This window comes from Leucopleurus acutus, assembly GCF_964270905.1.
Source record: "Leucopleurus acutus genome assembly, chromosome: 8".
Classification (NCBI taxonomy): Eukaryota; Metazoa; Chordata; class Mammalia; order Artiodactyla; family Delphinidae; genus Leucopleurus; species Leucopleurus acutus.
The window spans coordinates 109129759-109157246 of NC_139151.1; the positions used below are offsets into that span (position 1 = coordinate 109129759).

The window sequence follows — 27488 nt, forward strand, 5'->3', positions numbered from 1 at the left end:
GGCCCCGCCCGGACGCCGTAGGCCGGGATGTACCAACGTGGCAGGCGGGGGGCGCCGCCTGCTCCTGCCGCGGCCGCACGGGCCTCGGAAACTCGTCGCGGAGGGAAGCGGACGGCCGGGCACCCCCCGCGCCATGGGCGCGCCCGGGGCGGGGCCGGAGCCGAGGGCGGAAGCGCCGCAGGATCAAGGAGTTTGGCCGCTGGCTGCTCCGGTGCCGCCATGATCATCCCTGTGCGCTGCTTCACGTGCGGCAAGATCGTCGGTAACAAGTGGGAGGCCTACCTGGGGCTGCTGCAGGCCGAGTACACCGAGGGGTGAGGCGCCGGGCCGGCCCGGGAGGGCCTCCAGCGTGGTCGGGAAGGCTCCCCGGGCCGCCAGCCTGCGGGGCAGGGGGGCCGGGTCCCGGCCCGCGGGGTCGGTGTGTCGGGCCGGTGTCGGGGGGTCCCAGTCTGCAGGGCGGGGGCGGGGGCTGCTCACATCAGATTCCAGGTGACCCTGGGCGGGGGAGCTTTCAGTCTCGGAGTCTTTTCCATCCCTGTTCTCCGGACCTGTTCTCAGGAAAGCGCCCCCCCCCCCGACCTCTTAGTTTGGGGAGGGGAGGGAGTCGGGCGTCAAGCTGCTGCCGTCTGGGGACTCCTAGGTATCCTAGCGAGTCTCGCCACCTCCACGGCAAATAAGCCCTCAGCCGCCTCTGTCCACCTGCTCCCTAACTTCTCCCCGCTGTTAGGCCCACCCCCGTGTACTGCAGACTCACTGGCTTTTTTAGGACATAGGACAAGCTTCCTGACCACATAGGCCTCATCATCAGGCTATTGTGGGGGTCCCTCTTCTGTGCTTACTTACCCCTTAGCACTGCAGTTACCACCGTGCCTGTCGGAGTCTCTACCCTGGACTGGAGTCTGACCTTGGGCCCCTGTGTGGACAGCCCCATCCTCATCACATTTGAACCTCTGGGTCCCGGGATGTGCCAGGGAGGCGTAGGCTCTTAGTGCAAGTGTGTCGGATGAACGGGGAAGCGATAGATGGCCTTAGTATTTGCGCCAAGTTCCGAGGAGGCTGCTGAAAGGACCAGAGTGCAAGTGAAAGCTGGCAGCCTGCACGGGACCCCTCCCCAGGATGCCCCAAGCAGGGGCCACCCGACCTGGCCTCCCCTTTCCCAAGCCACCGCATCGTCTGCACACCAGAGGCCTTGAGGGTGACGGGCGGCGTCTCTGGGAAATGAGAGAGGTGTCTCCCTCCCCGACATGGGGAGCAGAGCCCCGTGGCAGCTGAGCAGGGCTTGCTCCAGCCGGGGCAAGGTCCTCCATCTGCCAGGACAAACAGGCTGCAGCCAGCTTTCTCCTCGCCCTCAGGGACGCTCTGGATGCGCTGGGCCTGAAGCGCTACTGCTGCCGCCGCATGCTGCTGGCCCACGTGGACCTGATCGAGAAGCTGCTCAACTACGCACCCCTGGAGAAGTGACCCCTGCCCGGCAGGCCGCGTCTCGCCCACGGCTCGTTCCCTGGAGGTGTGGGGAGCTGGAAGCAAGGCCCGCCCACCCGTGGCCCTGTCGGCATGGGTCTCCCTCTCTGGAAAGAACCGTCCAGTAAATGGTTTTGAGGACCACAAGGAGGTCCTGACAGTTGGCCTGGCTCTGTGAGGCTCCCTGCTGCCCGCTCCTGTGTCCTGCCTCGAGCATGAGGCCGCTTGGGGGTGGGTGCGGCCCTCACGGCCTGGGAGGAGGGAGGGCCATCCCCAGGGATGAGGCCTGGGAGGGGGGAGGGCCATCCCCAGGGAGGCGCTCAGCCGGGGGCTGCTTTCCTCCAGGGCTCACACTCGGCTCCACACAAGGCACAGATGTCGGGAGTGCTTGGGCTGGGGGCACGGGGGCGCTGGTGTCCCCACAGCGGTGTTCCGGGCGCCCTTTAGGCTCAGGACAGACACCCTCACCTCTTCCTCCCCGGTATCTGAAGAACCTCGAGGCTTTCTGAGCCCTGAGTAGAGTGCCCGCTGTGGTTAGACGCCCGTCTTGACAGTCCTGCTGCCAGCAGCTTCCGGGCTGCCCCCAAGGCCAGCAGCCCGCTCCCCTCCACAGACAACTCAGATCCCCACAGTGGGTGGGAGGGACCCTGCCGGCTGGGCTGGATGGGTTCTCGGTGCCCCCGGCACTGACATGCCACCCTGTGAACCAGCGGAGCGCTGCCTCTCGGAGGCCTCTGTCCTGTTGTGGCCAGGCTGAGGCTCAGAACGGGAAGCTGCCGCCTTGGCGGGGGTCAGGCAGGCCCTGGTGCCCCGCAGCGGGCAGAGGGCAGGGCCGTGCAGTTAGCGAGGGAGGCGCCCTTCCCCGGGGAACCTTCCTCAGGGCTGGCCCAGCTGCCCGGACGCCTGAAGTGGGGTTCCCTGAACGCACGTGAGGGGACCACGGGAGGGAGATGGGGTCTGTGCAGCGGTGTGAGGAGCTGGGCAGCCCCTGGGCGACAGGGCACGATGGCCACGCCCTGGCTGCCCCTCCAGGCCCAGCACCCCTTCCAGCCCCAGCTCCCACTGCCAGCACACATCCTTCCAGACACACCCCGGACTCGCTCCTGAGACACCAGCCCCAGCACCTTCTCCCGTTCCTGATTCCTGCGCCGTGGCCAGAAGGGCCCCTGGAAACCACAAGCAGTCCCGGCTACTCCCCGAGGTCTAGCCCCACTTCCTCTGGGGCTCTGGCCACACCACCAGCTTTGCATCAAGGCCTGTCCCCAGCCAGCTCTCCCTCGAGTCCCCTTGGCCCACAGCTGGCCCCCTGTCCTCCTCTGTTGTGGCCCTGGGTGGGGGGGATCTGTCTACTTTGCTGGACGTGACGGCCCTGGGGACCAGGACTGTGTCACCAACATAGTAAGTTCAGCCATCCGCTCCACAGACGTTTATTGAGCACCTACCACACAGCAGGAGCAGTCCTAGGCATCATCAGGCGGCAGTGAATAAAACCTGCAGGACGCCTGCCTCCAGGGAAGAGGTGACAGCAGTGAACTAGTGATGCGAGGCCTCTAGATGGTGGTGAGAGCAGCGGGAACACGGCGGGGGGAGCGGCACAGGCCTGGCCCTGGGAGAACTCTTGCTTGGTTTTCCCCAGGGGCTGGACGTGGCTTGCTTAAGGAGAAGCCCGCAGTACCTGAGGGGCCTCAGGGCAGGCACACGGGGCTCCTCACCTGCTGCCGCCCGGCTCCCCGCTGGGCCAGCCCATTGCTGCCCAACTCGGCCCCTCTGACTGAACCCAGGCCTCAGGGAGCAACCCGAGGCCACGACCCCGGCCCCAACCCACCCACCCAGCCCAGCAGACAGGCAGACAGGCAGGGCCGACCCCAGGCCTTGGGACTTTGGTGTGCAGCTAAAGGCACTTGAAGCTGCCTCCGGGGTTTGGGGCTCCCCAGAGGTCACGGTGATGGCACGGCGCGGGGGGCAGGGGGGGCCCAGGCATGAGAACACCAGGGGGAGACCCTGGCAGGCAAAGGGCAGGGCCCCGTGCTGGACCGCAGCTCCCTGGCCGTCAGTAGTCAACGCGTGGCAAGAAGCTGCAGTGCACATGGAGGGCCGGCCCGCGGGCAGGATCAGTAGTGCTCCAGCTTCAGGCTCTTGTACAGGCAGCACGTGAAGATCATGCCAAACACCTGAACATGGGGCCAGCATGAGCGGACGTGGCCGCCAGCACCTCGCGTCCCAGCACCCGCCGGCCCGCCCTGCCGTGCCCGCACCTGCACGCAGGCGATGCCGAGGCCCACGGCCCCGATGATCCTCAGGTGCTCCTGGATGAACGTCTCCAGCTTAGTGATGCAGCCGCCCTGCAGGAGCAGGCCAGGGGTGCGCGCTGAAGGCAGCAAGTCATCGGGCCCCCTCACCAGCCCCCAGCATCCCGGGACTCCCCGGGCCCAGGCACGACAGAGCAGAGCCACTGCCCTCAGGGCCCTGGGCGTCTCAGCAAGCCCCCACCGGCCTACCTCCACCTTGTAGATGTTGGAGGCGTGGTCGCGCTGCCCACAGCCGGCCACCACGGTCTTGCAGCAGCTGTCAGGGACCACGCGGCCGCCTGCCTCGCCCGAACGGATCCACTCGCTGTCCCGCCAGTCCTGCGAGTTGTTGCTGCCGCAGCAGTGGAACTGCAGCGAGGACACGGCCCAGGCTGAGCCCTGAGCGCCCACCCCTGCGGCTGGGGCTCCCGCACGAGTCTGGGGAGGTGCCTCCCTGCGCCACCCACCCACCTCCTGCTGCAGCTTGTCCACAGCGCTGGTCACGCCCTCGTGGCCCAGCTGGTGGTACCGCTTGGTCATGGTGTCCTTCAGGTTCTCCTTGAGCTCTGCGTTCAGCTGGGGTGAGGGGTGACAGCTTCAGCCACAAAATCTAACACTCTCCAAGGTGGGGCAGAATGCAATGGGCACAGGCGGGAGAGAGGCGCAGGGTCAGGGCTGGGGTCAGACGCATGGCTCGGATGGCCACGGGGAGGGCCACGGGCAGGGAGGGCGCTCCAGAACCTGCGGACACCTGCCTCCCCCGCCAGGGCCCCCAAGCAGGCAGCTTGGGTGCTGCAGGCAGGCTGCCCATCCCTGTGATCCGCCCTCCCCCTGGGACCCAGTCCCCACCTCCTGGGCCTGATGCCACGATGCTCAGCGCTGGAGCGCGTGGGGTCCTGTGTGCATGTGCGCGCCCTGCCTGTGGATGTGTGTGTCCCCGTGTGTATGTACGTCGCCTGCGTGTGCGCATCCATCTCGCACGTGCGTGTCCCCGTGTGTGCCCGGGCACGTCCACGTCGCCCACGGCCCGTCTGTGCCCCTCACCTGCTGGTAGTAGACGTAGGCCAGGGCTCCCGCGATGATCTCCAGCAGGAAGATGACGAGGAGCAGGGTGAAGTACTGGGGGGCGGTGCAGGGGCTCCGTGAGACGGGGCGGGACACGGACACCCCCAGTCCGTGAGGACTCCCCGGGCCCAGGCACAACAGAGCACAGCCACTGCCCTCAGCTCCCAGCAGCCACACGGTGAGGGCTCCAGGCAGCAGGCGAGCGCTGGGGGGCCGCCAGGACCCCCAGTGCTCACTCCCAGGTGTCTTCCCTCTGTTGGCCCAGCTGGGAGGTGGGCACTCACAGGACTGGGCAGGTGGGAAGGGACGCTCCCCCAGGTTAGCACAGCAGAGTCCATCCTGCGGTGTCACACTCGACCCCCGTCAGTCCCTTCTAACTCCCTCAAGGACCCAGAGCCAGCCCCTGGCAGCCTGGCAGGGAGCCCTGGCAGGTACCCGCAGCCCCACCCCCGCCCCCAGTGCCAGCCACACCCTGCTGACCAGACGCAGCAGGTCCCTCCGCTCCTTGAAGGTGGCGCAGCAGCCCAGAACCCCGGTCACCATGACGACAGCGCCCGCCACCACCAGGATGTAGGCTGTGGCCAGGTAGGTGCCCGAGGCCAGCAGGCTGATGTAGTCGCTCTTGAGGGCCAGTGTCCAGATGCCCACGGCCATGACGGCCAGACCAGCCAGCTGTGGGCAGTACACAGCCGTCACCACCCCTGGCCCCAGGTCAGAGCCCCAGGCCAGGCTCCTTTCCGGGCTGGGGAAGGGGGTGCCTCACCCAGAAGCAGCAGTTGAAGGTGAAGAGCAAGTACTTGAGGCAGACGGTGCCACATGTCGTCGTCTTCTCGCCGAACTCGCCCATCCTGCGGCAGGGAGGCGGGGGAGGGCCTGACTGGGAGGATGGCCAGACACCAGTGGGGACAGAAGGAGGGGACACAGATGTCCCGACCAGCCCCAGGTGGGGGCCAAGCCAAGTGCCTGCCCGAGTGAGGGCTCTGGGAGAATGTCCACGGCAACCAGGATGCTTCCTGCGAAGACCGCTCAGGAACCTCCATCCCACTGCAGCGAGGGCAGCTGGGGTGCCCACAGCCTAGCTGAAGGCTGGGGGGCCAGGCTTCCCTGACCAGAGCCCAGGGCACGGTGAGAGGGGGCCTGGAGGACCCCCAACCATCATGGGCTGACTCACCCCTCTGGCAGCCAGGGTAGGAAGCCCCAGCAGGCACCTCGGGGTGAGCTCATGCAGGCTCCCCACCCCGTCCCAAGCATTCCCCGGGGCCCACGTCACAGGTTGGCAGGAACCCACCAGCTGCTGGGGAGGAGGAGGCGCTCCAAGACAGACCGACCTGCCCCTCGCTAGCCTAGTCCCACGGCCTTAGGAAAGCCCCTCAGGGCTCTGTGAAAGGACAGGCCTGCCTTCCTCCCAGCGGGGGCAAGTGGAGCTGGCAGACACACACCCGCCCAGACCTGGGGGGTTCCTCCTGTGCCGGTCCTCGTTGCTGGAATGGGGACAGCCACACCGACCCCAGGGAGATGTGGAGCTACCGGCTGTGCTCCTCCCCAGAGGCACCCCAGGGCCACCCCACCCACTCTGTTCTGGGGTGTCCGCACTGGGCGGGGAGTGGCTGTGGGACACAGATGGCAGCTGAGCGCCCGGGGCCATGTTTCCAGACAGACACAGCGCCGCCCGCCCACAGTCAAATTTATATCCACCCCGCCCAGCACTCACCTGGCTGGTGGGGATGTCTCTCTCGTCTGTAACGCAGGCGGACGGAAGTTCCCGCCCGAGGAGCCTCCGCTAGAAGGGCAGGGACAGGTCACAGGTCTGGCTCAACCTGGATGGTCAGGATGCCGCCACCCCTCTCTCTGGCCGACCCAGGCACTGGACCCGAGCTGGCCTTCCAGAGCAGGCAGCGTCCACCCCCTGCCCGTGGCTGAGAGGGGAGCGGCCAGGCCCGGTATTTTGGTCTGGGCCAGGGCGGGGCAGGGCAGAGGATATTTCTGGACAGTCCGATCCAGGGAGGGACCGCACGCCTTCTCCAGGCCCCCCTGAGCCTTGGCACCAGACCTGTCACTGCCCCTTGCCCCCACCAAGCAGCAGTAGCTGCAGCCTGGAAAGAAAAAGGCGCAGACCACTAGCACAGCCGGGGTGTGGAAGCCCCACGTGCCGCAGACCTGGGCCTGCCCTGGGGTCCCGGGGAGGCTGCTTCCAGACACAGATCCGGCCCCCACGGCCCGCCCGCGGGCGACCGGCTGAGGAGGGGCCCCTGTTTCCGGGAGTGCCTGGCGGAGATGATCCCCAAGGGAAAGGGCTGGCCAGAAATAGCTCCGGCGGCCCGGGACAGAGCCGCCCCACCCACGTCCCCCGCGGCCCAACCAGCCCTTCGGCGCCCCGCCCCGCCCCGCCCCGCAAGGTGGGGGACCCCGACTCGGCTCCAGCCAGGCCGGGTGAGGAATTCGCGATGAAGTCACCGCCGCCGCCTCCCCCACGCCGGGGCGAGGCGAACGGCCCGCCCACTCGCACCGGGCGGAGGGGAGGGCACCGGTGTCTGCACACAGTGAGCGGGGTGCTCGGGAGGAGCCCCTGGCCGGAAGGGGCCGCCAGGCCCGTCCGGAGACCCGGGAGGCGCCTCGCCCTCGCCGCCCGGCGGACCTTCTTTCCACCCGGCCTCCGGGCACTCGTCTCCGGAAGCGGCCTGCACGGCCGTCAGGCGCGCGGCTTCTCCCGGCCGCCCGGGCCGGGCGGTGCACTCACCGGCCACGCGTCCGAGTCGGGCCGGCGGCGGCGGTGGCGGCGGCGCAGGCGGCGGCGGTTCGGAGCGCGGAGAATGTGCGGCCGACCGGGCGCTGGCGAGCGCGACGCGCCGGACCGCTCAGGTCCCCGCCCCGGGCCCGGAGGCCCCGCCCACGGCCGCGACGCCGGGCAGGTCCGAACAGTGCTCGGCGCGAGCGGGCGGAACACCAGCGGGGGCGGGCCCCGGGGGTCCGCCCGAGGCGGCGGGGGCCTGGCGGGCTGCGGCCCGGGGGCGCCCACAGCCCCGCCGGCCCATGCCCTCGGGAGGAGCTGCGCTGGGGGAGGGGCGGGAGGCTGCAGGAGTCGACGGAACAGAAGCGGGCCTGGGGGGAGTCTCTGGAGGTGCGGTCAGATGCAGACAGGAGCCTCTCTGGGCGCCGTTGGGAGGACGGCCTGGAGGGGAGGCCTGGGGTCAGTGTGAGAGTCCAGTTTGGAGGGCATCGCCTGGGAGTGGTGGGGGGAGGTGACGGAGAGAGGGCAGAGGCTGCCCACCCGCTGCGCTGGGGCGCTGAGAGCGGGAGTAGAAGGGGAAGGGGAGTCCCAGGTGGGCCCTGTCGCTGGGAGCGGCTCTGCGTGGACGGTGGCAGCACTCATCCCCAGCTCCCTGCCGAGGCTCGCGCTGGCAGGGCGGAGGGGCAGGGGGACAGCTCAGGCCTACCCCCGGCGCCTCCACTCAGGACTCCAGTGGGCTGAGCTAGCCCACCCAGGACTGTGTGAGGACTGGCATGGGGAGGGGGTGGCTGACTGAGGCTGGGGGTGGGCAGGGAACCCCGCCTGCTGCTTCCTGGGAGTCAGTGGCCTCAGTCCCTTGGTTCCTACAGCTTTGACGGACAGTGAGGGCTTGGGGACATGACCGGGGACACGCGTGGACGATGGAAATCTTATGCGTGTACCTCTCAAATGTTGTGGCTCCCACACACACACACAGGAGACCGAGGAGGTCGAAGTCAGTGGACTTTATTTGGAAGAGGGAGTTTTCTGCTGGTTTTGATGGGATGGGGGTAGGGTGAGGACCGGCAGGGAGGCACGGTGAGACCCTGACCACCCAGGATTAGTTCCTTCACGTCTGCAAGTCAGGCAGGCCAGGCAGCCTACTGGGTAGAACCCACAGCCAGGATGGGCAGCCCCCAGCCATGAGGAGTCGCCTTCAAGGGGCAGCTTCTCCGAGTAACCAAGTAACGCCCAGTGAGTCACTCGGGCTGGTCAGCGGGCACTGGGAAGGTGGCCAGAGCCGCGTCTGGGGGGGCGAGCCCAGCTACTACAACAGCAGGAACAGCAGCAGGTGGGCCCCAGCAGGGGGGCCGTGGTCAGAGCCTTCCTGCGGCCACTGCCCAGCCGCTCGGCCTCACAGACGTCCCTCTCGTCTCGTAGCCTCGTGTTCAGCTCCCTGGGGAATAGGAGTCCAGGGGTTCTGAGAGGTCTCAAGAGGCAGCATTCCTAGGTGGGGAATGCAGGCACGGGCTCTGGCGCTCCCTCAGACCAGAAGAGAGGTGTCTGCCTGGAGCTGCAGCATGACGGATGGAGGGCAGACACAAGGAAGGACTTCCTCGCAGTGGGATGGGGCAGTGAGAGGGACTGTTTGGGAGCTAGGAGCTGGGCTGACCCCTTCCTGACGCACCTGAGCAGTTCCAGTTGCCGCAGGAGGCTGAGCTTCTCTTTCTGCATGTTCCTCGAGACGGCGACCACGTCTCTGCAGGACGGAGGTGGTGATTTGGGTGCAGGGAGGCTCCTCGGGGTGCCCCACGACCCCCTGGAGGACCCTGCCCCACGGAGACCCTGGAGGCGGGGCTGGGACGGGGTGGGATGGAAGCCCTGGGCTCCAAGCGCGACCCTTCTCGGAGTCCGCCCCTGAGGGCCCAACCCCAGCCCCGCCCCCCAGCACCGTTGGGTTTGCTCCCGACGGCCCAGCAAGTCGCTCTCCAGTCTGCGGAGCTGCTCTTGCACCCCTTCCAGTTGCGCCCGCAGCGTCTCGTTGGCCAGCCACAGCTGGGCGTTCTGCGCCTGCGCCTCCAGCTGCTCGGTGGTCCGGGCCTGCAGCTGCTGTTCCAACTGGGGTGTGGGGGGATCGAGGCTGGAGAGAACCCCCCCACGTCCCCGGGATGCTGCGTTTGCCCCTGACTCCCAACAATTCCGGGGCTGGGAACATAGGCCCAAGGGCCTCAAGGACGCCGGGGAGTAGCATGGGGGACGGTGAGGATGAGGCCTGGGCTGGACCGCTGTGCACGCCTCCCGGCCGGGACCGCCAGGCAGCCGCTCACCTCCCGCTGCCGCAGCCCCGCGCGTTCCAGCTCCTGCTCGCGACTCTGCAGCTCCAGCTCTAGGCGGCTTCTCCGCTCCTCCCGGGGGACGTCCTAGGACGCGCGGGGACACCTGAGCTTCCTTGGCGGCGGAGCGGCAGGGGCGCGGGTGGGACCACTTCGGAGAAGGCGGGGCCGGGGAGACCCGCGCGTCCGGGGTTGGGCTGGGCGCGGGGCGGCGCTGCGGGCCCACCTGACTCCGCAGGCGCCGGCGCTGCTCGCCAAGCTGCCGCTCCATATCTTCGTACAGACATCGCACCGCCCTCTCGTGCTCGCTCTCCCGCCTTCGGGAAACCAGGAGTAAGACAGCTGCTTAGAACCTGCCAGCGGTACAGCCCTCGGCCCCGCCCCTACCACCTCGCAGAGCCCCTCCGCCTGGTCCTCAGGCCGCCCCCAGCCCCCCAGCCCTCACCGCCGCAGCGCCTGCTCCAGGCCCTCCCGCTCTCGGGCCGCTTCCTCCAGGCAGGCCGACGCCTGCATCAGAACGTCCTCGAAGGAGCCCAGCAGTTCGGGTCGCTCACGCTGCAGCTGGGTCCAGAGCGTCCGAATTGCCCGCTGCCTGGGGGTGGGGGTGGAGGTGGGCGTGGGGGTGGGGGGTGGGAGGGCAGAGGCTGAAGCTGAAGCGGGGACTCCCCACCCCACCCTGCAGGGTAAGAAGCCCCCAGAGACCCCCGTAGTCTTGCACAAGCTGGGCATCCCTCTCCTGGGTGCTTTCACTCCTGTGGGGGGCCTGTGCCTGTGCGGGGCTTGTGTGGCCAGGAGGTGTGTGTGCGTGGGGTTGTGTCCTTGTGTACACAGGGCTGTGCCTGTGCTGGGCGCAGCCCTGGCTGCTGCCTCCTGAAATGCAAATTCTGTGGGAAATCAGGCCCGGCACGCAGTAGTTGCAGCTGAGAGGGAAGGAGCGGCCCAGACCTGGTCTAGGGACCCTGCCTGGGAACAGACACGCAGGCGACGCGGACAGGCAGCATGCAGGCGGACAGAGAGCAGGTGAGGGTGACGGGAGCCGGGCCAGTGCCGACTCACTCGCCCAGGACCCGGGCCACCCCCAGCTGCTCCAGCGCAGAGCAGAATCTCTCCTCGTCCTCCTCCTCCAGGGAGCCCCGGGGGCCTCGCACATCCGACCAGCCCGCCTCGAAGGTTTCCTCTGGAGCCCGAGGAGCCTGGGAGGGCAGAGCACCCGGGGCAGGCTCCACCCCCACCAACTTCCCTGTGGGCGTGGGAGGGAGAGATCACCGGGCTTTGGGTCAGCACCTCCAGCCCAGCCCACCCCCGCCCCCCGCATATCCTGCCCTTTCTCTGAGCCCAGTTTCCTGTTTTTCTTCCTTATTCTGGTCCGATTCTTGTCCTGGGAATGGGAGGTGACAGCTGGGCTCAGGCCAAAATGAGGCATGCCTGGCTCCCAGTCCCACCTGGGTTTGGGTCAGGGAGCAGGTCATCTCCACATATGCCACAGCATCTGGGGGGCTTCCCGTGGTGCCTGCGTGTGCAGACACCAGCCTGTGCTCCGGAGGGAGGCCAGGAAGAAGCACGGCCTGCCACCCTTGTGGGCTGTGGGCCCCAGAGAGTCCCATGTGTGCCAGCGGAGGGTGTCTGAGCAGCGGGGTAGGGGGTGGGGCTCAGGGGCCGGGCTCACCCAGGCCAAGGCAGAACTCCCGAGCGGTGAGGAAGCCGGTGTGCGCCTGGTCCAGACTTTCGAACACAGCCTCCAGCTGTTCGGGCGTGAGGGGCAGGTCGCTCTGCAGGCCCTGGCCGGGCAAGGATGGCAAGGCTGAGTAGCCAAGGTCAGCCCTGGGGTGGGAGGCCTCTTGGAGCTGGGGGCTCACCTGCAGGTCGTGCCGGGTGATGAAGCCCTTGGCCTCCTTGTCGCACAGCAGAAACAGCTCCTGGGCCTGCTCCAGTGTCGCTGCCAGTGGCCCTGGGGCGTGCCCCTTGTCCCACCCCTCCTCCTCCTGGTTCTCCCCAGCCCCAGGCTTCCCGGGGCTGGCCATGGCGGGGGTCTCAGCCTTGGGCACTGTGAAGCCAAGGAGAAGTCAGGGCCTGAGCAGAGCTGAGAAATGAGGGGAGAGGAGAAGTGTAGGCAGAGAGGGTGACGGGCAAAGGTGGCTGAGGGCTAAGGTGGAGCAGTGGGGATGGGAAGGTGGAGGCCCAGAGAGGAGGGGCAGCTGGGGGAGGTGTGGCCCAATTGCAGGTGGTGGGGCTGGCGCAAGGTGGCATGGGTGGAGCCTGCAGGCTCAGGGCCACCCAGGGAGCCAGCCGGTGCACGAGAGGATGTGCTGGGGGGCGGGGGCGGGGGGGGGGGCAGCTATAGATCTTGTGATGGAAAATGAGGAGGTGGGGGCTTGGGTGAGAGAATGGTCAGCCGCAGAGAAGCTGAACGGGTCCTGGAGTCGGGGCCTGGAGACTGGGCAGGCCGGGCTGGGCCAGTGAGAGTGTCAGCTTATCCTGGCTGATAGAGTCCTTAGCCTCTGAGTCTGGGCCTCTGGGCCTTGCTTCCAGCCAGCTGGCAGGCGGGGGAGCTCCTCCCTCCCTGCCTGCAGCCCCGCCCACCGGCACCAGGCCCCAAGGGGTGCAGGTGCAGGGTCCAGCCTGGGCCACGATGCCTTCTGTGGCCCTTGTCAGCAGCAAGCTCAGAGTCTAGCTTAACAGGCTCTCCTACTGGCACTATGCTCTCCGCCAGACTGGCCTCCCTCCCCATGGGGGCGCCCTGCCCCCTAATCAGACCATCTGTCATTCCCACGACACCTGGACCCCAGAGTTCCCAAAGCTAACCCCCAGCGTGGCGACAGCCCCCCGCCTGGGACCCTCTGGTCCTTGCCCCCCAGTCCAGGACTGTGATTCTCTCTCCCCACCCATTCCTGGGGGATGCGGGAGGCGACCTCCAAGAGGGCAGGGCTGAGAAAGGCGGAGAGGAGGGGACACAGGGGCGAAGACGTCTCCGCCTCACGCCGTCGCCTTCCCCGGGCGGGCTCCACGGGACCGGGGGACCATCCCAGCCAGAAGCTGCGCTGTGGCCAGGCCGGGGAGCCGGGGGGAAGGGCTGCCTGAGCCCCCGCACCCTGGGACCTAGCCCACTCTGCCCCTGCAGTGCGTGTCCCAAGGGGCCCCGGAGCCCCTGACCACGACACGCGGGGATCGACACGCGGGGATCGGCGCGCCTGGCGGTGACGGGGGTTGCGGGGGCCAATGCGGGCGGGGGGACGGGCCGGGCGGCTACCTGCGAGCTTTGCCACCGCACCTGCTGCACACCAGGCTGTTCTCCTGCGGGCACCGGGACCCCGGCAGCGATGGCCCTGGCGGAGCCGCCGCCGCGTCCCCACCGTGTCCCCGCCTCTCGGCATTGCCCCGGTGGCCCAGCGCTCGCCTCATAGCCCGCCCCGTCCCCGCATACGGCCCGACCCCCGAGTGTCTGTCCTGGCAGAGTCCGAGCGCAGAGTGGGGGGATGACCCTGGGGACCCTTCCTGCACAGGGCCAAAGTTGGGGGGCAGTCCTCAGGATCCCGATTTAAGGCGCCAAAGTGTGTGCACGAAGAAGGCAGGAAATAGACCAAAATATTTTCAACGCTTTTCTCTAGAAGTGGGGTGACTTTCCTTTCTTCCCTATACTTCTCCAATTTTCTTTTTCCATTTTTAAACAATAAACGCGTACTATACAAGAAAATGGTACTTAAATCAGCGGCATAGATGCCTGTGCGTGTGAGGGTGAGTGGCTGGGGGTGGGGGGAGCAGAGGGAGGTCCTCGTCTCAGCAGGTGCCCCAAGCACTCCTTTGGGGGCATAACCCTGACTCAGGTTCCTGTTGGGGTAGGGCTGCCAGAAGGTTCTGGGTGGGGCCTGTGTGTGACCTTCCTGAGGTGGGGGGGAGAAAAATCCCGTCATCTTCCCAGGGGTCCTCCTCCCCGGCCCCAGCCTGGCACCCACCTGGAGGGGCTGGCCTGGCAGAGCTGTCCGGGCAGCGCTGGGGTGCTGGAGGCCTCTGCCTCTTCAGGGGCCTGGGATCCTGCTCAACTAGAACAGGTTGGGCCTATAGGACAGGACCTTGAGACCAAGGTGGGGGTGGCCCCTGGCACAGGTGCACGGGGACTTGCTGAGCCGGCTCTCCCAGTCCTGCAGTCGCACTACCGACCGTTATTGTTGGCTGGGGGCTACTGCCGCTGCCCCGTGCCTCGAGGAGAAAGGGCAGGAGGGCAGGTGCCCCGGCTGAACCCGGCAGGACTAAGCGCTCTGGACCTCCAGCCAAGTGCCCAGCTCTGCTCAGGCGCCCGTTACCCCATGGGCCCTTGTGATCACCAAGGAGGGCTGGTTACATCCCCTCAGACTGCCCAGGCAGGGCAGAGAAGGCCTTCGGGAAACCTCATCCCCCCCAGAACAGGATCCAGCCCCCTTTGGCGCAGACCTCGCCCCGCCCAACATGCCAGATCCCTCCTGTATACCTGCAGGAGACTGGGGACACAGTGGGGGGGGGGACAGGGGAACGAGGTGTGTGCACCTCGCAGTGAGGCTCATGGGTGACAAGGGCAAGACCCGCACCACCCACAGAGCCTTGGGCCAAACACCCCCAGTGGAGCAGGCCCCCAGAGCTCAGTTTGGGAAATCAGCGCCACGCCCCCAGGGCACCATGGACCAGAGGTGCAGACACCACCTCGGTAAGAAACTGAACAGTTCTGTTTTTATCTTGCAAGGATCTTGGTCCCCGATACTTCCACTGGCCCTTAGAAAGCTGTGCCCAAGGGTCCCAGGCAGAGGAGCAGGCTGAAGCCTAGGAAGCCCGCAGTGCTTTGAGGGGGGAGCCCCAGGCCCGGCTGGCAGGGCCGGAGTGCCAGGCTCCAGGAGAGCGGGAGCCCAGGAAGTACTGGCCTGAGGCTGGACGCTGTGGGGGTCAGCTGGGGGCGGCGGGGGTGGGGAGGCGTCACCAACGAGTGAAGGAGGTAAGGCTGAGCGGCGGCATTTATTACATCTGCTTTGGCAAAAATAAATAATTCACACACATGCTTCGGCCAAATGAGAAAAATGTAGAGGGAGGAACAGGTGCAAAGTTCTCAGCAGTAATACTGCACTCGCGGGTGTGGGTGCTGGGCAGGGGCCGCAGGTGCAGGAGCCCCCAGCCCCAGGGCGGGGCCTGCAAGGGGAGGTTAAGGCACAGACAGGGGGCCCTCTGCGAGGGGAGGGCTACTCCACTCCCCTCCCTCCTCAGTGCAGCGAGTTAGTGGTTGGTTGACAGCAAAGCCCCCTCGGGCAGCGTGAGGGACCCCCATCTCCTCTCTCTGCTGGCCCCGGGGCCCCGCCTCACGGGGCAGGGAAGCTGGGGGGCCCGGCCCTCGGCACCGGGGGCGGGGAAGGCCGGAGCGGGCGGCTCTCAGCAAGGGGGCGAGCCGGGCGGGTGCTGCGGGGGCACGAGGGCCGCGCCGGCAGGGGTGCGCATGCGCAGGGCGTCCTGCGGGAAGGCCACGTTGGTGCAGAAGAGGCCCAGCAGCAGCTGCCGCTGGCACTCCTCCCACTTCGCCAGCACGTCCCCCAGCGACAGGCTGTTGCGCATCCAGCTGGGCAGCGCCTCGCTGTAGACGGCACAGGACAGCGGCACGGAGGGCAGCGACCGGGTGCGGCGCAGCTCCGCCTGCTCCGACAGCCTGCGGGCGGGGAAAGGACCGAGGGAGGGAGGGAGGGCTTTCGTGGGGGCCCCTGAAGCTGCAGGCGGGGTGGACAAGGCAGCAAGGAGCTCACCTGGAGGGCAGGTGGCTGCCCAGCTTCCTCTTGGCGCGCATCACCAGGTACTGACAGATGCTGCCCGTCTGCTCCTTCATCCAGCGGATGTCCTCGGGAACGTCGGGCAGCCACTCCAGCAAACTGGGGCGGGGCACAAGGCATGGCCTCAGGGGCTGCGGCCCAAACCTCACACCCGCCCCACCCCACCTCCGTCTGTGCCTGGCTTCTGTGCCCGACGTGGCATCTCTGCAGCCCCTTAAACCGGCCGCCTTTTTCTTCCCTCGAGCGCCCACCACCCGGGGAGGATCCAGAGTTCGTCCCCTGCACCCCTTCCCCCTGCCCCGCACCGGATGGTAAAGGACACGGCGCTCTCCAGCGGCAGAGTGTAGGGCACCATCATGGCCGTGGCCAGACGCACGGGCAGCATGTTGGAGAGCGTGGTCAGCAGGTCCGTGGGTTCCATGCAGGCGTCCAGCAGGGCTGTGGGTGCAGGAGGGAGGTTGGTGCGAGGTCAGCAGGGGAGGGAGGTGGAGCCCAGGACCCCTCTGCCCCCCGTCCCCCCAGGTCCCCCCGCTCCCGCCAACCCCACATGCCCTCGTTGAGCCTCGAGGGCAGGTGCTCGAGGATGTGATCCTCCCCAGGTGGCTGCAAGTGGTCCTTCACTCCGGTCCTCTCCGTGGCCACCTCGGCCTCCTGTGCGTCCTCATCCTCGGGGGCAGGAGGGCGGGCGGGAGGCAGCGCCAGCAAGGGGTCGGGCCGGTTCAGGAGGCCTGGGGTGGGGCGGGGGGGGGGGACCCGATAGGCGATCAGCACGGCTGAGGCTGGCTGGCCCACAGAAGACGGCCACGCAGAGCCCACCCGGCTGCCCAGGCAGCCCCCACGCACCGTTCCGCCGCAGGAAGCGCAGGCCATCCCTGTAGCCCTGCTTGCACATCTCTCGAAGCACCTGAGGCAGGGGGATGCATAAACTGGGGCAGGGGAGCCAGACGTGCCTGATAGAGTCCCCAGTGTCCCTGAACCACCACCCCACCCTGCCCCACTGCAAGCTAACTTGGATTCAGGACCAGGTCCAGGGTGGACAGAGGCTGGACGGGTTGCCCCAGTGGAGAGGCTGTGCGGGCTGTAGCCGGGAGAGGCCCCCGGGGAGCCGCCCCTGGCGCCCCCGGTGCCCGGCAGGGAGGTCTGGCCTCACCAGGGGCTCGGGCGGGAACAGGGCCTTGGAGAGACGGTAGAGGTTGCGCAGGTTGAACTGGATGCTGGTGTTGGTGACGCGCAGCTCGTGGATGTTGGTGGAGCTGTCCTGTGGGCAGATGTCACTCTCGCCCGAGAACGGGGACACTGTGATGGTGTTCTTGAGCTCGTAGAGCGGCAGGTTGTCTGAGATGCCGCCATCCACGTAGCGCTGTGGCAGGGACACGGGGTCACACGGGGACAGGCCTGCAGGGTGAGCTGGGCTGCCCCCCAGCCACCTCAGGCCCCCCCCAGTGGCTATTTCATTTGGGCGTTTCACCCACTGGGCACTGGCCACTGAGCAGATGGCCAGACGGTGGGGGGTGGGGAACAGCCACAGGAAAGGTGCATCTGCGCAGGGCTGGCCTGGCTCTTGAGTAACTCTGGGGGAAGTGAGGCAACGGGCAGAGGCAGGAGTGAGGGGCCGGCGTGGGGAGGCACAGATGGCTTCCTCCCCACCTCCCTGTCCCACAGCCCGCAGAGGAGCAGACTCTTGTCACCCAGGGAAGGTGCCCAGGAGATACTCACTACCCCCTGGAGGGAAGGAGGAATGAGGCCACAGTACACAGGGATGAAAGTGCTGCAGACGTTGGCCTGTGGGGCAGGGACAGAGGGAGACAGTGAGCAGGGGCCTTGGGGTCCCTACTGAACCCCCAGTGTGGCCCCCAGGGCCCACCTGGATGAGCTCCTCCTTGGAGTTGAACTGGGTTATAATGACGTTCTCGCCATCGGAGACGCGGGTCAGGGAGATGCCCAGGCGGCCGCTGGCGCGCTCGTGGCCGTCAGCAGGCAGGGTCTTTAGCAGGCAGCCCCGAATGATCTTCACCAGGTTGAAGGAAGGGTGCAGTGGGCCCAAGAAGCGCTTCCGGGCCTCCTTCGACACCTCAATGATGTTGGCGCCAGCCTCCCCTGGAGCAGCAGGGGCAAGGGTCAGGGGCCAGCACTCCTGGGCTTCGCACACTCCCCAGGGCTCCAGACCCAGGGTCCACGGCACAGACTCTCGGCACCCCTTTCTACCCTAGAGGAGTCTCAGCGTCCACCGTGGAGCCTGGCCCACAGCTGGGGCTTCTGCCACCTGCTCCTGGGGAGAGAGGGGCTGCTGGGAGGGCAGACAGCTGGGGCCACGACTTACCCTCTGCCCGTATTTCCCAACTGCCCGCCCTGATCTGTGAGTCACTGGGCCTGGCATGACATGGCGCCCAGCCCCCACCCCGGGGAAGGGTAGAAGGCAGAGGCTCAGCTCTGACCAGGCTCAGCCTTCACCGCTTGGCCGGATCCAGATGCACCGACCCCAGCGCAGCCCAGGGGCTCCACAGGCCCAGGGGCCTGAGGTTGGACGTAGCGGGGCCGCATCACTCCTGGGGAAGCACACTCGCATCCCACTGCAGCCAAGAGCAAGCAACCCCCCGACACTCCTCCTGGGGGCCCATGGGCACTGGCCTGGGGCAAAGCCAGGGTGGGAGCAGGCCCAGGGCTAGCCAGGGAGCAGCAAGGCCTGGGGGAGGAGCTGAGGACCATCCCCCAGGTCAGGAGGGGGGCAGCGTGGAGCCACCACCCGCCAAGTTGTGGGCACTCCAGCTGCCCAAGACCACTCCCACCCGTGAGAAAGAGGATTCTTGGGAGTGGGGAGGGGGAGGCGCCATGGGACCATGTCCTCAACGAGGTACCACGGACCCGAGACCAGCACGGCGGTCTGGGAAGCACTGGCCTGAAAGCCTCCGTGAGGAGGAGGGGCAGGGCCACAGTGGTGAATTCCCAGGTCCCAAGAATGCAGAGCTGTGCTCCCTCCACCCCACCCTCCTCAGGGGAAAGGCCACCGGCAGGGTGCAGAGGAGAACACTGGACAGGCTCCTGATGGGCAGGGCATTCCAGCAGCTCATGACCCCTCTGTTACTTTGGCTGCCCTAGTCGGCTGGGGGCCGGGCAGCACTCCCAGGACTCCTGGAGGACTCCGTGTGCTGTAAACATCACTCGCGCTGGCCGCCGGAAGCGTGTGGGTGGAGGAAGCCGACTCCGGGGCTGCAGAGTCCTAAAGCACCTCTCACCCCACGGGGTGGGCAAAAACGTCTGGCCGCAGTCCACAGAGGGCCCGAGGCCCACAGTGGGCCGTGCGCCAGGAAGGCGAGGGCGGCAGAGAGCTTGCGCTGGACGGGCCCACGCCTGACCTGCCGGCTCCTCCTCTAGGCGCCCTCGGGAGGCACCAGGCCACAGTGCCCGGACGCGCTCCTCAGAGACCAACCCTTTCCCAGCCCCGGGGCCATGTCAGTCCGGAATGCCGTAGCCCCAGGAGACAGTGACCGCTGCCACCCGGCCGGATGCCCGGGGCAGGAGGACGGCCTAGGCCTCTCCCCCGATTCTCGCGGTCCCGCCCACGAACTACTTTCTCTTTCCAACGAAAGAGCTCGTGCTGCACCTGCCCGACCCCCAACCTTTGCGCCCGAGGGGCGGGTCCTAGGCGGCAGCCTCCGCTCAGAGGCGCGCAGGGCCCTACCCCAATCCCCGGGCACCCTCGGAGGAAAACAAGGCAGGCCCCGCCCCTCGTCGGCGTCCGGCATTGGAGCCTCGGTCGGGGTCCCGGGCGGAGACCCCAAGGCCCCCACGGTCCCCGCGGCCCGGCCCGCTGCTCTGTGCGGACGGAGCGCGGCGCTCCGCGCTCACGAAGACCACACGCCAGCCCCCGCCGGCCCCGCTCACCCAGGCAGGCCCCGGTGACCAGCGCCGTGGCCGTGAGCGCCCCGGCCGAGGCGCCGTAGATGTGCGTGGCGTTGGCCACCAGGAAGGACGCGTGCTCGCGGAGGCAGGAGGCCACGCCGATGTGGTAGACACCGAGGAAGCCGCAGCCTGCGAACGAGATGTTCCACGTCGTCTCCCTGGGGAACATCGCGGCGGCCCGCCGGGCTTCCGGGCTCCGCGGGCGGCCGGCCTCGCTGTGCGCCGCGCGCTCGCCGCTCGCTCTGGAGCCGGGGCCAGAGCCGGCAGGCCGGCCCCGCAGTCGCTGTGACTCGCGGTCTCAGCCGGCGGAGTTGGAGAAGCTGCCGGGGGAGGAGGCGGAGGCGGCGATTTTAGCGGGGGGCGGGGCGGAGCCGGCACGCGCGGCCCAATTGGGGCGCGCGGGGAACGGCCGCGCCCTCGGGGCGGGCCCTGGAGCCCCGTCCCTGGCCCCGAGGGCCCACCCAGGTCGAAGCCCGGCCCCGAGGCCACGCCCCTCTCCGGAAGCCCGTCTCGACCCAGAGACCCCGCCCGGAGCCCCGGCCCAGGCTCTGAGACCCCCGTCCCCGCCCCCCACCACCACCACCTCGCCGCCCGCTGTCCAGGCCACTGGGCCCTGAGACGCGACACCTGCGGCCCCGCCAAAGACACTGGCCAGGCCCGGACGAGAGTCCAAAACCTTGACCTCCCGCTGCCTCCCCACCTCCCCACCCCGCCATCGTCGACGGCGGGAGGGGACACCAAGTGGCCCAGAGGTGTGGGGATGGTCGAGCTCAGGTCCAGGACGACCGCAGTCTGAGCTGGATACCCACGAGGGGAGGGCCCTGCTGTCTGGGCAGCATCCGCCCCCTCCCTCGGGGGTCGGCCTACAACACCAACCCGGGACACTGCGGAGCTCGCCGAGGGTCAGGGACCTGAAGGACCCACCGACTCATCCACAGACTTACTTACCCATGAACATACAGGGCGCACGCGAATCACACACAGACCTCTAGAGATAACACCGGCGTGGTAGACCACACCGGACATCCCGACCCAGCCCTGCCCGCCACGCGCCCAGCTCCACCTTGGCACTAACCTGGGTTCGACCTGCGTCCTGCCCCAGCTCCTCAGGCTGTGGGGTCTACGTGGGTATGACTCAAGCCCTGTCCCGCCTAATTGCCCCAACAGGTGGAACATTCCTGGTGATGTCACCTCCTGCCCTCTTCCGCATTTTTCTCCTGGACTGTAGGGCAGGCCTAAACTGGCTTGGATCCAGGGGCCAGCCCTGCACCTCACCCCACCTCCCAAACGAGGGGCTTGTCTGTGCTGGGCAGTGGGCAGCCAGTGTGCATCTGTCTCCCCAGGAACACTAGCTCCTCTGGCTGGAGCTTGGCTCAGGACCCAGCTTGGGGCTGCACGACCCCCAGCCCCGAGGCCCAGGTGAAGCCAGAGCAGGGCCTCCCCAGCACAGGGCCTTCTGGCGTCATGCCCCTCAGTCCTCAGCCTCTGTGCTCCAAGCCACCCATGCTTAGCACCATGTGCGCCTGGCATGGGGGCCAGCACGGGTGCCCGTGGGCAGTGAGCAAAGTCAACACAGACCCTGCCCCACTTGGGGGAGGGAGTGGGAGCGATGGTTTCTATTAAGTTCAGATAAGGACTGAGAAGGGCGAAGAGGCGTGTGGACACTATTAACATGGGAAAGCAAAGGGCCACCCACCTACAGGACGTTCAAAGGCCCTGGGTGGGGGAATTAGGAGAGGGGAGCCCAGGTCTGGGTGCTGTGGGTGCTGGGAATGGGGAAGGCAAGGGGATGAGGGAATTTGACTTAGAACCCCAAACGCTTGGATGGGATGGAGGCGCAGGACAGAGGATGTGGCCCCATGAGGGTGACTGAGCCCTTGGGGATGCTGCTGGATGCAGCAGGGGACAAGGGGTGTGACACAGTGGGGATGGAACAGACCCCCAGGGCCAGCCTGCAAAGTTCAGGGGTTCACCAGGGTGCCAAGGAGGACCGGGACGGTGCTGAGCCAGGAACCTAAGCAGGCCATCCCTAAAACCTGCTCCGAGGGGAGGGCAGAGCCCGTGCCCTCCCCGTTTCCAAGGGGCTGTGGGGCTTGGAGGGCGGCACTACCCCCATGCCGGGAGACCTCTGCTCCCATTTCCACACCCTAGCTGACTTGTTTTGGGTACATATCCCTCCCTCCCACCAGGCCCCAGGAGCTCTGCAGCCAGGAACTGGGTGGCTCTTCCTAGAATCCTGGCTGGGGGTGGGAGTGGACCTGCCCCCCTCCCCGTCTGCACAGAGAAGCCCTGGTATCTGCTGACTGCCAGGGAGGTGTCATGCCCCCACTCCCACGGTGTCCTCTGGCCCACATAGGGAGGGCCCTTCTCCTCAGCCTCCAAGGCTGGGATTGCGAGCTCTGCCCCTGGACCCTGCGTCACTCCTCTGGTGGGCCGTCTCTACCCTAACCTTGGACCACGGCCCCTTGCCACCTGTGTCTCTGGGTATCCACAGCCCCACCTCTCATCCCACTCATACTTTCCCCTTGCAGCCCACACTGCTAGGACTCCTCATTCCCCCTTAGCCCCATGTCCCACACCCCCTCCCCCGAGGCCCTCTTCTAATCCCCACTCCTCTGGGTAGCAAAAAGGCCCTCAGCCCTCTCCCTCCACCCATGAACACCCCTGCCCCGGGGCCTCTTCCTGAGGGAGGCCCCCCACGCACCCAGCCCTGCTGTCTCGTGCCACACTCATTACTCTCCTCCAGAACTACAAGCCCATAGAAGCAAATCCTTCACACCGGCCTACAATGTGGTGGGCACATGGCAGGTGCCCACCACACCACAGCTTTCAGAAAGCAAAGCTGAGAATCTACTGGGTGGCCTGGCACTGGTGGGCGGCTGCCAATAGCTGCACTGCAGGGCCAGGATGGTGCTTGGGTGGGCAGTGGGAGGGCCTCTCCTCTATGCCCCACATTCTAGGCCAGAGCCTGGCAGAAAGAGCACGGGCAGGCCCGACAAGCAAGCACGCAGCCCAACACTGCTGCCCACACCACTTCTGAATCTACCCAGCCAAGGTACTGGCCCACCAGACAGCTGGGGACACAGGCTCAGAGGAGGTAAGTCCAAGCTGCTCAGGGGAGAGGTGGAGCCGGGGCACTGACCCCCACACTGACATCTGGGGACCACACACCCACCAGCACATCTCCTGTGTGTAACTGAGGCTCTCCCAGCCTTGCGGGAGCTGCTGACCTCAACTGGCCTGACCCACTTCGCAGAGCAGAGACCACCCACCCCTGCTTTTCAAGTGTTCGTGGGTGTCCCCCTGAAGGCCTCATTTCCTAGGAAGGCCCTGGCAGTCCACAGGAGCCAGGACCATGCCTAAGAAGGGGACTCAAGGCTTGGCCACACTCAAGACCAATAGAAAATAGCCCCCGTCCAGGCACTCCGCTCCTGGCTCTTCAGGCAACCGGCTCTGCCTCATCGCGCAAGGGCCCTGGTTCGTGCCGGGATGAGACTAGGATGCGGACACCACACTCTGATGAAAGGCTCACAGGCAACTCAAGAAATACGTCAACAGGTTTTTATTTGCACGGGTGTGGGCTCTAGTCAAACAAGCCGAACCCCATGTCGTCATCTGACTCTTCTGACTCCTCCTTTTTCTCCTCCTTCTTCTCCTCTGCTGCGGGGAGAAAGAGCGTGGTGAGAAATGCCCACGGTGCAGGCCACACTCCCAGCAAAGACCCCAGTGTGTCTGCAGAGACAGCTGCCTGAGCCTCCACTTACCTGCGGCTGGGGCAGAACCCACAGCAGGAGCTGCAGCTCCTGGGGCAGCAGAGACGGCCACAGCCCCGCCAGCTGGCACGCTGGCCAGCTTGCCAATACCTACAGCAATCAGAAGGGAGAGGTGAGACCACAGCAGGAGCCCGGCCTCAACGTTACTCAAGAGTAACGAGGGCTTCCCTGGTGGCGCAATGGCTGAGAGTCCGCCTGCCAATGCAGGGGACGCGGGTTCGTGCCCTGGTCCGGGAAGATCCCACATGCCGCGGAGCGGCTGGGCCCGTGAGCCATGGCCACTGAGCCTGCGTGTCTGGAGCCTGTGCTCCGCAACAGGAGAGGCCACAACAGTGAGAGGCCCGCGTACCGCAAAAAAAAAAAAAAGAAAAAAAAGTAACCAGACAGTTAGCCCAATGTATTAGGATCCACGTCATAGGTTCCTGTTCTCTGACACAGGAGTCTGTTGCCACTGCCAGAAATTGGCTTCTAGGAGTCCCTCCAGCAGGGCTACAAGACCACAGCGCCCTACCCTGGAGGTAAGCTAGACAAACATGTTTACAATCAAGCAGGTAAAGTCCGCTGCCCCAGTGTCCAGCAGCGAGCTCACAGACCAGACTGTCTGCTGAACTGGCTTTGCCCCGTCACGGACCCAAGGACAGAAACAGCTCCCCAAGAGCTCAACTTCCAGACAAATCCCACATACTCCAGTCTGATACCACAGGGCAGGGGCCTGTGATCAGCCCTAGCACCCCAAGAAGGGGTGGAGAGACTTGTTTACAAAAGCCCAGTGAGAGCACGGGCGCCCTGTCCCGGAGCTGTCTAGAAGCGCCCACGGCTTGAGCCCACTGAAACCCCGCTCACTCCTCTGGGTAAGGCTTCTAGGGTGCTCTGGTCCACAAGCGAAACCTGGCAGGTCACAGGCTGACCGGCAGGAATTAGAATGGACCGTGAAAACGAAAGTCCAGGACAGAACCTCACCCTGGGCAATGACGTCCTCGATGTTCTTTCCGTTCAGCTCACTGATGACCTAAAAGAGAGGAGTGGCCTAGTTTACGAGAGGCCTACCATCACACCCCTGGACCCAGCACAGCCGTCACGACCGACGCAGGACAGGTGAACTGAGACGCCCTGCATGTAAAAACTAACACCAAAACTTACTGCTGAGAAAGGATGCAAAATATCTCACTTTACACTCAACACGTGTCAAAGTAACTTTCACCAAGTTGGGTAAAAAAAACAAGATCAAGATAAACGTCACCGCTTTCATTAAAAAAAAAAAAATTACTAAGAAACCTTCAGTTACACGTGACTTGTGTTTCTACTGAGCCACGCTGAGGTTTGGCTTCACCCCCACTTTTTCTTCTTTGGGGCTGTACCAGTACATCAAGGCAACCCCAAAACCATATGGGCTGGCAGAAATCAGCAGGAACCTACACTTTCCCAAAGGGAAACGCCGGGTCGGGTAAGGGAGGGGTCCCCCTGTACGGAGTACAGAGCAGACCGGGGGCTTCGGGCCCCAGCGAGGCGGCTACCTTGTTGAGCCGGTCGTCGTCCGCCTCGATGCCCACGCTGTCCAGGATCTTCTTGATGTCCTTGGCGTTGGGGGAGGAATTGCCCCCGAGGGCGGCCAGCAGGTAGGAGGCAACGTAGCGCATCCTGCTGCGCGAGGAGAGGGCGGCGGTGTTACGGGGAGGCCTCCCGCCCCCACCCCGGCCCGTGCGCGGCCACGCGTGGCTCGGTCCGGGGACCCCGCAGAGGCTCAGCTCGCGCCCTGCCCCGCCCGCCCTCCCTCGGCGGCACTCCCGGCCCGGCCCGCGCCCCGGCCTGCCCACCCCACTAACTTGGCGGCGGCGGAGAAGCCTCGCGCGTGCGACTTCGGCGGCGTTAGGCACGGAAAGGAAGGCGCCGGTGCGGGGGGCGGGGATAATTCGCTACCCAGAAGCCTCCGGAACCTGCGCGCAGCGCCCCTTGAGGGCGCCTCCTAGTGATGTCAGACGGTGCGTAGCCCAGGAGGACGCAGGTGACGCCATTATCCCGTCTTGTCCCGCAGCCACCACCGCAAAGGCGAAAGGCAGTTCCGGGCCGCCTTCTTGTATACAGTGGGGTGAGTGCCCCTCGAGATCCCTGGGGGAAGCGGGGCAGAGCAAGACGCGAGTCCGAAGTGCAGCTTTTTTCCCTTTAGGGCTCCCAGGATGCCACGCGGCGCCTACAGCTCCCACCATGCAGCGCAGCCTTCACGCCCAGGACGCATCTCTGCGGGAGAGGCTGACGCGGCCGGCAAACTACGAGTCCCATGGTGCATGGCTACCGGAAGCGCGGTTACGCTGCTGCCTGCGCGGGCCACACGTGGCCCGGGCGCTATTGCACTGGTCCAGCCCGCTGCCCTTCCGGGTCTCAGGTGGTTCCCAGACGCGGGAACAGGAGTTCGCTGTCCGGCCCGCCCAGTGGGGTGGGCGAGATGCTCCGCGCGCTCACACCGCCGAACCGAGCCGCTGCTTCCCCCCAGCGCCTTGGTGGGAGCTCCGGCCGAAGCTGGGAGGCCCTGTCACCGCCGCCCCGAGGAGCGGAGCCAGGAGTGCCGAAGCCCGCGTGACTCCCCCCCCACCCCCTGCCCTGGCCTTGTCGGCTCGGGACAGATCTCAGGGTCCACACGGACGTAGCACACGTAGCACACGTCACTCGTTCACTCTCCGTGTCAGGAACCCTGCTGCAGGCTGGCGTCAGTCCTGAGAGGGAACAGGCCCGGTTCTGCCTCCGCAGAACTCAGGTTCTAGTGCGCGGACACGCAAAGTAAATAAACGAGGCAGTCCCAGGCTGACACTGTCACGGGGCTGAAGGATGAGAAGGAGCCGGCCCTGCGAAGATGTGGGGCGAGCATCAGCCCCCAGGGGTCAGATGCAAAGGCCCAACTAAGGTGGCCGGAGATGGGTTCAGAGGCAGCAGCCAGCCCATGCGGGCTCTGACAGCAGGTGAACCCGCGTGTTAGCGCCAAGCACTGGTTTGTTAACGCAAGCCACACGGTACCCTTATCGTATAGATGAAGTCAGACATAGAAAGGTTTTCTTGCTCGGGGTCACACAGCTGCGGTAAAGTGGGGAAACCGTTTGGGAAGGATGGGACTTTACTGCAATCACACAAGAAAGTGTTGTGATTGTTTTTATTTAAATTTTTAAATGGTAAAATAATACATAACGTAAAACTTACCATTTTAACCATGCAATTTAGGGGCACTAGGTGCATTGACATTGTTGTGCAATCATCACCCCCATTTAGCTCCAGAACTTCTCAAACTGAACTCCATACACATTAAACAATAGCTCCCCATTCCCCTCCCCCAGCCCCTGGCCCCCACCATTTTACATTCCGTTTCTATGTATTTAACTGCTCTAGAGATTTTACAGAAGTGGAGTCATACAGCATTTGTCCTTTTGTGTCTGGCTTGTTTCTTTAGAGTAATGCTCTCAAGGTTCATCCACCTTATAGCATGTGTCAGGATTTCATTTCTTTTTAAGACTGAATAATGTTCCTGTGATTGGTTTTTTGTTTGTTTTAAATTTTGGCAGCTATGTGGAAACTGAAGGGGGGATAGGAACTGGGGAGAATGGAGGCCTGGTGGGAACTGCCCATCCGGGTAGGAGGGATGGCGGTAGCTGGCGAGGGTGGAGGAAAGAGGGTGCACATGGTATCATTTGGGGCAGAACAAGCAGAAGCAGATGCGTTCATGTGTCCGTTTATAGGCATCGACTGTGCGGGGTGAGGAAGCGGGAGTGGGGAAGGTTCTCTTGAGAGTCAGGCAGACCTGGTTTGAGATCCTTGGCTTTGGCACTCACCAGCTAGTGGCCTTGGGCAACATCTGATCTCTCGGAGCCGCCTTTTCCTTCCTTGTGAGATGCGGAAAGATAGGAGGCAGTATGTGAGGAAGTCCACTGCTGGGGGCATGTGCCCCACAGTGATCACCCTAAAAGGAGGGCCATTGCAGCTGGGGCCCAGGCTCTGCAGGGCTTGAGAGGAGGCCTTTGGGGCTGGCTGGGGCCATTCTCAGAGCTGTCCTCTGGCAGGAGGTGGGTGGGGCAGCAGCTTCGATCAGCACCCGATACCCCCTGCAGCCAGAGATCGCACTAGCTCATTTCAGCATGGGGCCGGGAATGCACAGCCCTAGAGCTGAGCGGGCCCAGGGCCCGAGAGAACCTCGAAGGTTGGGTTTG

General features: G+C 65.8%; 5 protein-coding genes across 6 annotated transcripts; 1 reads left to right on the plus strand and 4 right to left on the minus strand.

Moving 5' to 3' along the window:
• The first annotated feature begins 136 nt into the window (after positions 1 to 136).
• Positions 137 to 1606, plus strand: POLR2L (RNA polymerase II, I and III subunit L). The gene is made up of 2 exons (XM_082845804.1): positions 137 to 314; positions 1353 to 1606. Exons 1-2 carry the CDS (start codon positions 220 to 222, stop codon positions 1459 to 1461), a joined length of 204 nt encoding a protein of 67 aa, XP_082701930.1. The 5' UTR covers positions 137 to 219; the 3' UTR covers positions 1462 to 1606.
• Positions 1607 to 2872: 1266 nt separating this feature from the next.
• On the minus strand, positions 2873 to 7664 carry CD151 (CD151 molecule (Raph blood group)). The gene is made up of 9 exons (XM_082845154.1): positions 7552 to 7664; positions 6526 to 6594; positions 5578 to 5662; positions 5295 to 5486; positions 4794 to 4868; positions 4221 to 4325; positions 3960 to 4118; positions 3717 to 3803; positions 2873 to 3632 (listed from the first exon to the last, which is right to left on the minus strand). The coding sequence occupies exons 3-9, from the start codon at positions 5659 to 5661 to the stop codon at positions 3573 to 3575; spliced, it is 762 nt and encodes a 253-aa protein (XP_082701280.1). The 5' UTR covers position 5662; positions 6526 to 6594; positions 7552 to 7664; the 3' UTR covers positions 2873 to 3572.
• Positions 7665 to 8793: 1129 nt separating this feature from the next.
• CRACR2B (calcium release activated channel regulator 2B) lies at positions 8794 to 11875 on the minus strand (the record flags this gene model as incomplete). The annotated part of the gene is made up of 9 exons (XM_082845451.1): positions 8794 to 8977; positions 9209 to 9280; positions 9473 to 9639; positions 9849 to 9941; positions 10081 to 10171; positions 10300 to 10446; positions 10911 to 11094; positions 11521 to 11632; positions 11711 to 11875. 9 exons carry the CDS (start codon positions 11873 to 11875, stop codon positions 8794 to 8796), a joined length of 1215 nt encoding a protein of 404 aa, XP_082701577.1.
• Positions 11876 to 14812: 2937 nt separating this feature from the next.
• PNPLA2 (patatin like domain 2, triacylglycerol lipase) lies at positions 14813 to 20711 on the minus strand. 2 transcript variants are annotated; one of them, XM_082844339.1, is made up of 10 exons: positions 20604 to 20711; positions 19511 to 19848; positions 17493 to 17725; positions 17345 to 17410; positions 16779 to 16988; positions 16472 to 16532; positions 16180 to 16356; positions 15934 to 16066; positions 15605 to 15727; positions 14813 to 15510 (listed from the first exon to the last, which is right to left on the minus strand). In XM_082844339.1, the coding sequence occupies exons 2-10, from the start codon at positions 19695 to 19697 to the stop codon at positions 15240 to 15242; spliced, it is 1461 nt and encodes a 486-aa protein (XP_082700465.1). In that variant the 5' UTR covers positions 19698 to 19848; positions 20604 to 20711; the 3' UTR covers positions 14813 to 15239. The 2 variants fall into 2 exon arrangements, with proteins under 2 accessions (XP_082700465.1, XP_082700464.1); XM_082844338.1 differs by having other exon boundaries at positions 16171 to 16356.
• Positions 20712 to 23067: 2356 nt separating this feature from the next.
• RPLP2 (ribosomal protein lateral stalk subunit P2) lies at positions 23068 to 25266 on the minus strand. Its single transcript, XM_082843771.1, has 5 exons — positions 25125 to 25266; positions 24816 to 24939; positions 24262 to 24310; positions 23293 to 23391; positions 23068 to 23188 (listed from the first exon to the last, which is right to left on the minus strand). The coding sequence occupies exons 2-5, from the start codon at positions 24936 to 24938 to the stop codon at positions 23112 to 23114; spliced, it is 348 nt and encodes a 115-aa protein (XP_082699897.1). The 5' UTR covers position 24939; positions 25125 to 25266; the 3' UTR covers positions 23068 to 23111.
• Between the last annotated feature and the right edge of the window lie 2222 nt (positions 25267 to 27488).